We start from the raw sequence: 12,877 nt of genomic DNA on the forward strand, positions 1-12,877 counted from the left end.
CAGAGCATGCTTGGAGCCAATCAAGACTGAATGATAAGAGTCGGTGTCTCTCTCCAAGCACGCCTAGTCAACATCACCGACGCCACCCCAAAAAAAGAATACCGTACCCAAAAAGACCAAAGCCACCTACACCCGGGCAGCGTTGATGTACAGCAAGTGCTAAAAAGAAGCGGCGGTAGGAGGGCAGGACTTCCGCCTATGGCGTCGCCGCCCGTGGTTGGACAGGTCGAATAAAGAAGCAGGGCCGTCTTTCCCAGAATAGTATGGTTTAACTGGGGCCCAGGAAACGATTTGGTAACAGATCAGGGACAAACCGGAGCCACCGAGGCTGTTGGGGCTTCTTAGGGAGTCACAAGCACCAGGTTTCAAGCGGCTCTCGAAATAGCTGGGCCAAGAAGTCTGGGGCTCACATCTACAGAGGGCTCAGGGCGCATGTTGGTATCTCTGACATGCCCTGTGTGCGCCTTTCGCTTCTTGTCTTGTCCAGCAGCACGTACGAATGTGACCCAAGGATCCATGACAGGGCCTGAGCCGAACGTTGTCACTGGTTCCTGGGGAATACATGGGTTTGGGCTATGTCAATACCCACCACATATTTCCTTTGTGTTATTGATGCCGCTAGCGTGTGCGATGAAGAATGAATTATGTTGAAGAAAGCATGAGCAAGGACATTGAGCTCTACTGATGTGAATGCCACAGTCACCGAACATTGAGGGATCTGAATATCAGCTTTTACACATCAGAGGAGATAAACAAAATGCTTTATCATTCAGGAATCCAACCATCGCTAGGCTTTTTCCTTTTGTCACCCACTGAGAGGCACATGTCCCACCCGACCCCAGAATCTTTGCCCACGAAGGCGCGGGCACCATTAGATAGCCTCGATGCTCAAGAGTGGGAGAAGTTTGGGGGTTCAATTTCCCGGGGATATTGGGTACGGATGTGCGTCGGAAAGTCGTTCCTATCTATGGTTTGCAACAGATAACTCATTGACTCAACCAGCGATATGAAGACTATGCTTAATATTGCAGCAGGACAAATAGAGGCATTTGATTTCTGGCAAAGCAACTACATTATTGTCACACGTGGCCGAAATGCGATTAACACCCATATCACAACCACCATTCCTTTTGTGGTACTAAGACGTGCAAGCATACACGCAATTAACTCAACCTTTAACTGTTAATGGATCAATGTCGCGATAAGACGTTGGGTCAATTAGTTGCGGCTCACTGGGTCTTTTGTCCCCTGATCAGAGTCAGGGCTCCGTAAGCGGAGAAAAAACACTTGACATCCGCCTACTATTGTCAGAAAACTGACCGTTAAACAGCATTGAGCCGGCACTGAGCCGAATTGTCGTCAAACCACGCCGTAAAAATCACCGAGCCAACCTCTCCGGGCCGGTGTTGGTTAGATAGGATGTCGATAAAAACAGCACCGCCATATGCCGCTGGCGATCCCAGCCGAGCGGCTGTGTTAAAACGAATAGAGGGACGTACCGTACACCCTACGACCACCCCCCTCTACTCCTCCGCCGAAGCCGCCCCCCGTTATGTCATACGCATTCAGTGCTATACCCAGCACAAGACGGCTATGCCCCGAAAGTTTCGTCAATGCCGCTCAATGAGTACATTGAAGGATCAAATCGAGATCTAAACAACGGACGAGCGGGTTGCTTGGCTCTGCGTTGACAGACCTGTGTGTTTTTGAGCGACCTAGAAATTGTACATTGCAGCGAAAGTTTACTTTGAATTGATAGTGGTTGTTTCGTGACGACGACGTGCTGAAGAACAGACGATCCTTGGTAGAAATCAAGTATCTTCCCTGTGCATGTAACTTGAACGCCACCCCCCTCCAAAGTCCTGCCGTGCACCAATTATAGTTTCTGATGATAGTCAACATCCCCACACCTCTGGAAGCCGGTAACAGCCACGCCCCTGCATCCGGCCGCAGGGAATCCTTATCTTTGGGCGGACGAGAGAGTCAACCTTCTTTGACGGCTCGAATCCGTAAACATAAAACCCGCCTTGCCCCAGGCTTCTAAAAGTTCATTTTCGATCATCCTACACATTTCCGTTTAATTGATACGTTTGTATCTCAATCATATTTCTTTTTTAGTTCTTTGTCTCAACAAAACACACATTCACAATGGTTCGTTCCATCTAGAATCTCCAAATCACTTTATCATGTTGACTTACACGGGTTTTAGGCTGCTCCCATCACCTCAAGGACGGAGACTCTCCAGAAGTACCTCAGACTTGATCAGAAGGGCATGATCATGGCTGAGTACGTCTGGGTTGATGCTGAGGGTGGTACCCGATCCAAGTCTCGAGTAAGTTCAAACTTTTCATCTTGAACGTTGGCGATCGCGCCTTCCTTTCCCAGGTACCCAAAAATAGGTCGGGCCGCATCCACGTGCCGAAGGCGCGCTGGCAAGGAAGGAACCAGGACGACATCGGTTCAACATATATCGAATATGGAATTGTTTACTAACTGCTTGGCAGACTCTCCCTGAGCAGGATTACAAGCCTGAGGACCTCCCTGTCTGGAACTTCGACGGTTCATCCACCAAGCAGGCCCCCGGCGAGAACTCTGATGTCTACCTCCGACCCTGCGCCGTCTACCCCGACCCCTTCCGTGGTTCTCCCAACATCATTGTGCTCGCAGAGTGTTACGACTCAGACGGTACTCCCAACAAGTTCAACTTCCGCCATGACTGCATCAAGGTCATGAAAACATATGCCGACGAGGAGCCTTGGTTCGGTCTCGAGCAAGAGTATACCCTCCTTGGAGCTGACGACAGACCTTATGGCTGGCCCACTGGCGGTTTCCCTGCTCCGTAAGTACAGATCTGGTTAAGTTGAGAAGTGTACTAACAACTTCGCAGTCAAGGTGAATACTACTGTGGTGTCGGTACTGGCAAGGTTGTTCAGCGAGATATCGTCGAGGCCCATTACAAGGCTTGCTTGTGTAAGTTGTTTCCCTTTCGAACACTTCATATCAGTCAAACTAACATCGTGATAGACGCCGGAGTCCAGATCTCTGGAACCAACGCTGAGGTCATGCCCGCTCAATGGGAGTACCAAGTCGGGCCCTGCACCGGCATTGAGAGTAAGTCCCCGCTTTATCTTCGGGGCATTATATTCCCGGAGATTCTCCGAGCCGCCCAATCCAAATGCTAACCACCAAATTTCACAGTGGGTGATCAACTCTGGATTTCACGATTCTTCTTGCACCGCGTCGCCGAGGAATTCGGCGCAAAGGTCTCTCTGCACCCCAAACCATGTCCAGGTGAATGGAATGGATGTGGGCTCCACAGGCTGGTCTCCCCGTTTAACTTGATGTTTCAATTGCTAACAGATTCTACAGCAATTTCTCTACAAAAGCCATGCGCGAGGAGGGCGGCATGAAGCTCATTGAGGAGGCTTTGAAGAAGCTCGAACCTCATCACGCTGAGTGTATTGCCGAGTACGGCGAGGACAATGATCTTCGTCTTACAGGCCGACATGAGACTGGATCTATCGACCAGTTCACATGGGGTGTTGCCAACCGTGGCACAAGTATTCGCGTTCCTCGCGAAACTGCTGCTAAGGGATACGGATACTTTGAGGACCGTCGCCCTGCTTCCAACGCTGATCCTTACCGGGTCACCAAGGTCCTCCTTCAGTACTCTATGGAGTAAAGCGTGTTTTTAATGATCTAGACGATTTCGTCTCATGGCTTACGGCGTGACGGTATGGGAAACTATTTGATTATATAGATAGCATGATAACGGGTCCTCAAATAACCCAGTAATGACAAGAATCAGTGAAACAACTTAACATTTCTCCGATATTACAACTAAAGATGTGCCAAAATTGAACCTGATGTTCACTATTCGATTATGTACTACAAACAAATAACATGTTCATTTGTACCTTTCCTCTTCATCTACGTCTTGCATACCTAGTTAAAATACCTGTAGAATATCAGTGTGTTGTGTTGGCAATATATGTCTACAGACAAGTGCAGACATGTAGTCAAATCAAGCGTGCCTGTACCTGTCCCCTGACAAAAAAAGTCAACCGACTACCCCGCGTTGCTCATCGGAGAATTTAAGGTTATTAATGCCACGCGACTGTAGGCGTGGACCCACTAACCGTCTGGGCCACCAAAGTTTGGGAAGGAGGTGGCCTCCTTCCCAACGTACCTATAACGCACCTACCTATCGTTGATGCTTGTCAAATAGTAATGAATACACCCACTTGACAGGCTCATAGATCTAAAGCTAGTTTGTGGTTATTCGCTCTTGGTTGGGAAACAAAAATAGCTATTGCAATTGTCTGATATTATGCACACGAGAGCAAAAGTAACACATCAATTACCAACGATGATTTATTTGATAGTGAAAATGTATTACTGCTGAAAAAGCTAAATAGAAGGAACGAAAAGATAGATGAGGAAGGATAGACCAGTGCTGCCAGATTGAAAGCCATGACCGTAGTTCAACGAAAAATGATGTGCTACTTCTGACACTATGCCAACAGGCCCACGATAAATTTGTTTTGTTCTGTGACACCATGGAATGCTTGAAAAGACACAGAGAGAAGTCTGGCCGGACCAGTATCCAGCTTCAAGCAGGACTCGTGCAGTGCTGACAGTAGTACACCAAGATAATGTGTCGTCTGCCAGCTGTAGTCTGAAGTGCTTGGGTACGTGGGGTTTTGTTTGTAGTGGCTTTGTTCAGATGACTTCGATCTGAAATAGATCAGAACCCATCGACCGCGCTTCTGAATACTGTCGTTCAAGAAGGTTTTTGAAGACTGACCGTATCGCCCTCTGGAACAACTGTGCTTGAAGCATACCTGGCTGCGAGTCGTGATTTGGCATGGCGGTGCTGGGCTGGTATGTGCCTCTCATCATGAGGCAAACAATCTCATATGCTATTTTCGACCGAGACCGTATAGAGACTCTGGAATTGTCTTGTGAAGGAAGACCAGCCCCTGGATTGGCGTGACTGCATCTGGCCGGCTCGGTCAGTTGCAAGGCTGTGACACATCTATGTCAGTTGATATACTTCGTAATGTAGATCATACTACTAATGATGACTTCTCAGTCATAATAATGGGTCCTCTAGCCGTGGTCGTAGTTGGGGTTGTGGTCTATCCTTTCTCCCCTGTCCTTGAATTCCTCTTGCCTCTTGAGCCCTTGCCATCTCAGCATGTTCCCTCGCGTATCCATTCTCTTTACCCATCCAGACCCCTTACGCAGCCAATCCTAAACTCTTCTCTTCCCGTCCGCCATCGTCACCTAATTTTTCAACTCGTTCAAGCCGTCCAGTTCATCTTTCCAACCCTCCGAAATTAGCAGTTTCTTCAAACGTTTCTTTGTCGAATGCCTCGTCCTTTCTCAACCCCCATCTGTTTTTGCCGGCCTTTCTTTTTACACTTTAGGCTTGTCGTTTTTCTGATTGTTTTCCGTTCTTTTATTGTTGTTTGCTATTGTCCTTCTCCCCATTAGTCGTGTTTTCCTTAGCCTTCATTTTCATCATCTCTCTCCCTCTTTTTTTCTGTTTCCTCTCTCTCCCGCGCTACCCCTTTCGCCTTTTGTTTTTGTTGCTCTTTTTCTTGTGATAATTATCGGTACCCGGCGGTTGCGGCGTCTAATGTCTATGGCATTTCGGGTTTTGTCGATATGCATGCCAGGATATCCATAGAACGTCATGACTGAGCGTCGAATGTTTCGAGTGTCGTTATGTTTTAATTAGCACCCTGATGCCTCCCCCTTATGTCAATAAGTCTTAAATGGCGAGATGAAATTGCTTCAAATTGTAGTCAGGTTCGAGGCCTTTGAAGTGTCAGAGAAAGCTGTGCTTTCCGTGGTAGTAAGCGGTTTAGAAGTGCCACAACGTGGGCTTGGTTGTTGTTCATGCTTGCTTCACGACCACAACTGTCGATATTCATAGCCAGCCCATCGTGTGTGGCTTTATGGCGCCCACCAACAAAATGAATAGCTGCTCAAAGACATTCGATCGTTCAGTCACAAGGTTCATCTGGAGTATCTAAACCCACATGCACTACTTTCTAGATTTGCTAGTAACCGAGAGATTTAGGGTACAGAAAACTAACCTAAGAGTCTGACCTAAATAACATAACATCTAACTAGCAATCCGCTTTCTCTTGCGTCCACCAACATCAGTTAACCCCTCAGGCTGCTCGTCAGGCTCATCCTCCTCGACTCCCTCGCACTGAAACATGGCCATGTTTTCTTCCAAGGCCTTCGCCTGTTCCCTTGCGCTGGAAAGGGAGACGCGTCCCGGGTTTTCCGGATCGATGTCCGGAGGACAGTCCGGGCGTCCTGGTTCCACATGGGCGATTGTGAGTTCTGAACCAAGCTCCCATCTCGCAGCAATGCCACCAATTGTGTCGGCAGTAATTCGATCTTGCTTATCTGGGTTCCGGAACAGAAATCGAGCAACAGCGGTGTAGAAAAAGCCCTCCAAACGGACCTTTTGCGTGTCCATTTTGTGCCAGGCGACTCGGAGGCGAGGATATCTGTTGCTTTCCTGGCCCAGGTAGCACCGCAAGATTTCGTACGCGCAAATTATACGGTACTCACCGGTAATCGAGTCGTTGATATTTCCCTCGGCGGCCAGTGTTGTTGCGTATTTTTCCAAGTTCCTGGCGTCAACAAAAGCGTCGTAAGAGTCCCGTTGATGGAGGACCCACCAGTGTACTTCTTTCTTCTGGTTCGTTCGCCAAAGTCGACCGATGGCCTGAATCTGATTGCCAAGGTTGTAAGGACGCTCGACAATGATGCCGTGGTGGCAGGCAAGATGGAAGTTGACGCCGAAACCGCAGAGCTGGAGGGAGGTGACAAGGGCGCTAATGGGCATATTGACTGAGTTGAACTTCTTCACCGCACTGTCCCGCTCGCCCTGAGAGTGCTTGCTCTGAATTGACAGGGTTCTGATACCCAACGCCTCAAGCATAGCCAGGATCATCCTATAAACTGATCAGTGAACTGTACGTTGAGGGAGCGGTTATAACCTATGGGTCAAAATGATGGAACATGAAAATCACAGAAATAGAATTGCAAACTTACTGGCCGGTGAGAGGATTGTTGACATAGACGAGGGCGCGCTGGCCCTTGAGATGCAACTCGATGACCTTGGCCAAGGTCCAGCAATACTTGGGTGAGTCAAAACAGAGCCACCTGACACGACCGATGGCTGATTCCGGGAACATGTCTCTGGCGGAGTCTCTTGTAAGGTAGAAGGCCCACTGCAAGCCCTTCGTAGGATCGTGGGCAGCGACCCTATTCATCTCGGCGGTTCCAGCAACGGCATCTGCGCGCTTGCGGCGCTGGAGACCCTCGCGTTGCCTCTCTTGCAGAGGCGTGAGAGCCTGGGAAGAGTATTCAACACTGGGAGTCAAAAGTGGACGACCCTTGACGTTGTGCACCCGTTCGTTGCTGTCGTTGACAGCGTGACCAATAATTTTCTGAATACTCACGTCTTTGAGCAGCTTGGTGGTTCGCACAAAAGGGGAGGTCATCCGGATATTGTGCACATTTGTCGACGCCAGAACCATTCTTCTCATCGCGTTGCCGTTCATCTGCACAGCTGAGGCACCAACCTTGGCTCCATGACGAGACTTGAAACTCTTGCTTCGTGGGCCTTGAGTTGTCAAATTCGCATGGAGGCGCATGATGACCTCCCGTACCTTTGGTTTCGCCTGCACTGGCATGTCGAACTCAACTTCGTTACATGAAAGCGGCGGGATACCCTTGCCAGGCCAAGTGATCGTCCCGTCTGGCAATGTCATCTTGCTCAGCATAGACCTCCGGACACAGAGCATCTGCATAATGGTGCGAATGGCATTTTGGGCGAACGAAGGCGAGTGTCGGGAAGAGTTGGCAAATGCGTAAAACAATTGCGGGTTCATCAGGAAAATTGGTTCCCCTGTCTCTTTAATGTGCGCACGGTATTCCCCTGCCTTTCGGATCTGCTGGGGTGTTGCCGGTTGCTCATCCATCTCGTCTTCAGTCGCACGATAAATGCGATCGGCATCGATATCCGGGGTGTTGATACCGCGGACAAGCTTTGTCCATGTTGCAATGTCATACCAAGTTTCAGCTTTCTTGGACGTCGCATTATCCCACGAGAAAGGCAGATCCTTGTCCCAAATAAGCTCAATGTATCCATAGAAGTCGCGGACGTGGTTCGACAAAATGGTGGCGGAGGCAATTATGATGGCTTCATAGTTAAACTGCTGGAGGATTTGATTCCTGGCAGATTTAACATTCTTCACCGCGTGGCCCTCGTCGAGGATGAGACGGTATAGCTGGACATTTTTCAGTGCCAGCTCGCGGAGGGTCACCGCCTCGTCATTACCTAGTTCGTCCTGGACTTCCAGATCTTCAGGGTCCAAGTCGTTTTCGCCATCGTCAATTTCAAGGGCGGGATCCGGTACACGCTTCGATCGGCCAACGGCCTGCCCCTTGTCAACTGCGAAACGGCGGATAGCTGTATCGTACGCGCAGAGAATGATGGTCCTGGCTGTCTATCGAATGGATCAGTATGTGTCTGGGTGGGATGGGAAATACTCTTACCAGTGGATCCTCATGCTCCTCAGCCAGCTTGTCGAACACCCCCTGAGCTTGCTTTAAGCTACCCAGGGTAACCCTTTTTCTTGCAGAGTTTGAGCACGTGGCCTCAGTCTGATAGCAGACATAAACCCGGAAATATCCTCCCCACCATTCGGAGAACTCTTGGAATGTCTGGTCCAGGACACTCGATGGACACATGTAGACGGTCGGCTTGAAAACCCTCTCATCCTCTTGGAGTGGCCAAGGTGTCGACTCCCAAGTTTCGACTCGACGTTGGACGGAGATTTTCAGACATGCCAGCATCGTATTAGTTTTCCCAATACCGCAGTCACTGGTCAAAAATGCCGCGTGCATAAAGCTTTCCAGCTTCAGATGGAGTTCGTAAGCATCTAGTAAATACGGTTAGCAGATTCCAAGAAAAGGCATGGGAAGTGACCTTTTGATATACAGGTCAGGCCACTTGGATTGACCTATAAGCTAAAAATACCGGAATGACTTACCAATAAGTTGGTTGGGCTTTAACCGTTTCCCAGGTGCGTGCTCAGGGTTGAGCTCCAGATTGCGCCAGTCGGAAATCCCTAGTACCTCGCAGACATCCTCAAGGTCGTGCTCTGGCAAGAATTCTCCAAGTAGATTCTGGACGCCATTGAACTGTTTGCCAGTTGAAGGTGGCTCCTCTTCCGCAGCCATGTAATCCTGTGCACCGCGCTGTAGCTGAAGCTGATGGGCAGCAAGCTGAAACTCAGAATCATTGCTGTCATCTTCAGAGAGGAGTGTCGATATTTCGCCGTGCGGCAGGCTCTTGTCATAGGCGACGTGAGCTCTCTTCAAGAGCATTTCCCCGAAAAACTTCAGTTCCTTGGCAGAAGGGTAAGACGGCGGGGGCAACTTTTTCTTTGCGCGTCGTCGTTCATCCTCTTCAAACGGATCAGTTGACGGGTTTGCATCAGCAAGGGTGGCCGAGATACCCGTGGTGATGAACTCTGCCAATTGGCCGAGACTGTCGTCGAGTCTCCCCTTGTTGTACTCAAGTTGGTTCGCGACATCCTCTCCGAACGCGTCAATGATGTCGTCCTGTGTGGCAAGCCTGTCGGCATTGAGAGGCATGTCTTGAAGCCAACCATCACCAAGTAGAGAGTGCTCAGATTGGAGGGACTGCAGGGCTCTACTGTCTTGTTGCTCACGATGCTCATCATCAATGCTGACTGCGCTGCGGAAAAAACCTGGCCAGTCTTTGATCTCGCCTTGGGTATCTTTGACGGTGATATTGTCATGTTTTTGTCGACGCAACAGATGACGCTGCAGGCAAACATGTGCTCGAAACCAATCCTCATGCGAAAAACCCCAGATGTGTTCTTCAGGCTTTTCCGGATTCTTGCTGTAGGAACGAAAACGGTTTGGAAAGTGGCGTAAAATAGCAAACAAGGTCGCTACCTGACTATGCAGTGTGTCGATTTCCGACAGGATTGGGGCGTCTCCGTCCTCGTCGGCAGCCCTCATGGCACGAGAGGTGTTCTTCCAGACAATCGTCGCGTTGGTGCTAAGTAGACGTTCATGCAGATGGTGGTTCTCAAGTTCCAAACCGGCCACAATTTGCCAAAGTTTTTCGACATTGTCTTGACGCTGAGAACGTTTACCGCCCTTTGTTTGAGTGTTTCTGCGACTTTCAAGGACGCTTCCAGAATAGCGTCGGGCAACTCGAGAAACTATAAGACAAGGAGATTAGCAAGTTTGCTCCAAAATGAAAGTTGGCGTCGTAGAAATTGAAGAAAAAAACTTACTGTCTCTGTCGATAAACGTGACATACCCGGCCGTTGTGTTAAACCCCAGATAGGCTGCGCCCTACGCAATGCTATCCAGCGGCCCTTTGGCGAAGTTGAGCACTCGGACATACTTCAGTCGGTTGGCAGTAGATTCATGTCCAGAAATAAATTTTTCCAACTTGTCCGCTGGCAAATCAGCAGGTTCGTGTTCAGTGAAATCGTTCTCGATCTTAAACCAACCCTGCCATACATCGGCTGGTACTGGTACGCCGAGTTTCCAGTCGATGGATTCCATAGATTTGATGGCGCCCGGGCCTCCACTAGGGATAGGCAAATCTTCCAAAGTCAGAAAAATATCTAAAGGTTCATTGTTAGTGTCCTGTTGCTGGGCAGGAGTCTCGGGCTCGGCAGGTGGGGTTGGAGTCTTGGCTTGTGGAGTTCGAGCAAACGCACCTAGAACCGTCGGTTTCTTCTCAGGTTTCTTCGCATTGACTTTGGTCTTGATCTTCTTTGAAGGGGCCGGAGTTTCTGGTGCGGTGTCTTCAAGTTCATCTGACGGAGCATCCGCCATAGAGTTCTCGTCAATTATCGCCTGAGATCAAGTGGTGCGTCGACCAGTTATTTCGAAAGTTGCGACCTGTAGGTCGGTTTTCGAAGAAGCGTTTGTGGCAGCTATTTTAATCTATTTGTCGGACTCTGGACGATGAGAAAAAGAAGAAAGAGGAAGGAGCAAACAAATCAACTTCGAGGTATATCTCCCAAAGCGGTGAGGAGCGGCAAGGTGGTAGCAGAACTTAGGCGGGGAGTAGACATATCCACATATTGTGCAAATACCGCTTTATTCCCGAGGGAATGGGGTTGTGCCAAGCTGTCAGAGTTATCTAGATACACTGATTGGTTTACTTATGGAACTAAATTGGGTATGTATCCTATCCATGTTGCAGATCGGTCAAGGCCCGGTATTAAAGTTGAGGGCATTTGTTTCCACTTGCCATCCCGAAAACCTTGAGTCCAGCGTACACATGATTTTAGTTGTTCTGCCTGTCGCTGTCTGCCCACTCGTAAAACACGGGGACATTCAAGTTCGATTTAGGCTTGGTACGCGAAGGACTGATAATTGAGGTGGAGGTGTAGTTTTCGCCGACGTATCTGATCGCCGACGTATCTGATCGCCGACGTATCTGATCGCCGACGTATCTGATCGCCGACGTATCTGATCGCCGCCATTCCCCATAATCGTTGTCGCCTCGTTAACGTTGCACTCACGACTTAAGCTTTATAGACTTGTGTGCGGATCCAACCTCGCTGTCCCTTTGGGTTTGGTAGGGCTTGTGATAGAAATTTCTTTGGCCCTAGATCCTCTTGCGGCCGGTGGTATTGTTATGAGTTAGCGATGTCCTCTGTCGGTCAGTCGCAGGATTGCTCGATAAGAAGAAATCATCGGCCTGGCTAGTTCAGTTGAATACATATGAGTAGGGATGGGACTTGCTTTCAACAAGTTTGCTCGTCACTGAAGGAGGAAAAGCGCAGGCCTCAAAGATCATGAGGGACATTACATGGGGAAAATGTTCACACCCGGGATGCCATCACGTCACAAAATTGAGCATTCGTATCTATTTATGTCTTAGTGAGTTGAGTTACTTGAAATTGATCATGCTAACTGTTCCTGTCAATAGAATGAAAACAACCTCTCCCACCACTCCCACCACTCCCATCAAACTGGTCTCAATTTTTCTTTCCTGTTTTCCTTGCATTCTCTTCACACCTCGTTCTTTGATTTATTCCTCCTTCATGACCACCGCCTAACCCTTCATGTAACATCAAACTTATCAGATATCATCGCCTTCCCATCTCAAGCTCGTTAGTTGCCGTTCTGGTTATCAGCTGGTACACCACTGGCCTCCAGTGGGCATGGTGCAGTTGAAGAAATGGTGGCCTTTTCGTCCACATGCAGAAGAAAGGAGATACTCGAGTGGGTACGCCAGATGTGTGGCCGCGTTCGGCACAGTTGCTGTGAAAATAACGGCAGTGTTTCAGGTTGGCCGTCGCGGCAGTGACTAGGGCATTGGAATTGTGTATGTCCAGACTTCTTGCACGTGGTGCACCACTAGCTTTCGACGAGTATTGTTGGGCTGTTGAAGGGGTGGTGACCTGTCCATATGCAGAACACGATTTGTCCTAGAGGACACTCGCCAGATGTGTGACCGCGTTGTGCGCAATTGCCACAAAGTCGTTTCGGACAAAAGGTGGTAGTGTGGCCTTCTTCGCCGCAAGACGCTCGCTAACATGGTTTCTCAGACATATCGATGTCAGGATCGTTGCATTTAGTAGTCGCATGGCCATGTGTCTTGCAGTTCTTGCAAGATTCGATGTGCTTGTTGACTTTGCGTTCCGCAATAAAGTCATAGATACGCGAGAGTTCAAAAGTGCGTCCGCGTATAGTCTGATTCTTCTCGTGGCCGATCAAAGAGTTGAGTCTCGAGTCAGGACCTATCTTGCCTAGGTGATGTTGGCCTTTGCCGCAG

General features: G+C 49.2%; 2 protein-coding genes across 2 annotated transcripts; one reads left to right on the forward strand and one right to left on the reverse strand.

The window, feature by feature from the left end:
• Positions 1-2,148: 2,148 nt before the first annotated feature.
• Positions 2,149-3,682, forward strand: FSST1_006113 (glutamate--ammonia ligase; the record flags this gene model as incomplete). The annotated part of the gene is made up of 7 exons (XM_083232449.1): positions 2,149-2,151; positions 2,210-2,332; positions 2,505-2,839; positions 2,888-2,970; positions 3,025-3,111; positions 3,199-3,319; positions 3,370-3,682. 7 exons carry the CDS (start codon positions 2,149-2,151, stop codon positions 3,680-3,682), a joined length of 1,065 nt encoding a protein of 354 aa, XP_083089543.1.
• A 2,454-nt stretch (positions 3,683-6,136) lies between these two features.
• Positions 6,137-10,923, reverse strand: FSST1_006114 (uncharacterized protein; the record flags this gene model as incomplete). Its single annotated transcript, XM_083232450.1, has 6 exons — positions 6,137-6,983; positions 7,084-8,543; positions 8,593-8,978; positions 9,090-10,295; positions 10,371-10,431; positions 10,480-10,923. 6 exons carry the CDS (start codon positions 10,921-10,923, stop codon positions 6,137-6,139), a joined length of 4,404 nt encoding a protein of 1,467 aa, XP_083089544.1.
• Between the last annotated feature and the right edge of the window lie 1,954 nt (positions 10,924-12,877).

Source organism: Fusarium sambucinum, chromosome I, assembly GCF_050947815.1.
Source record: "Fusarium sambucinum isolate potato_lamoka chromosome I, whole genome shotgun sequence".
Lineage (NCBI taxonomy): Eukaryota > Fungi > Ascomycota > Sordariomycetes > Hypocreales > Nectriaceae > Fusarium > Fusarium sambucinum.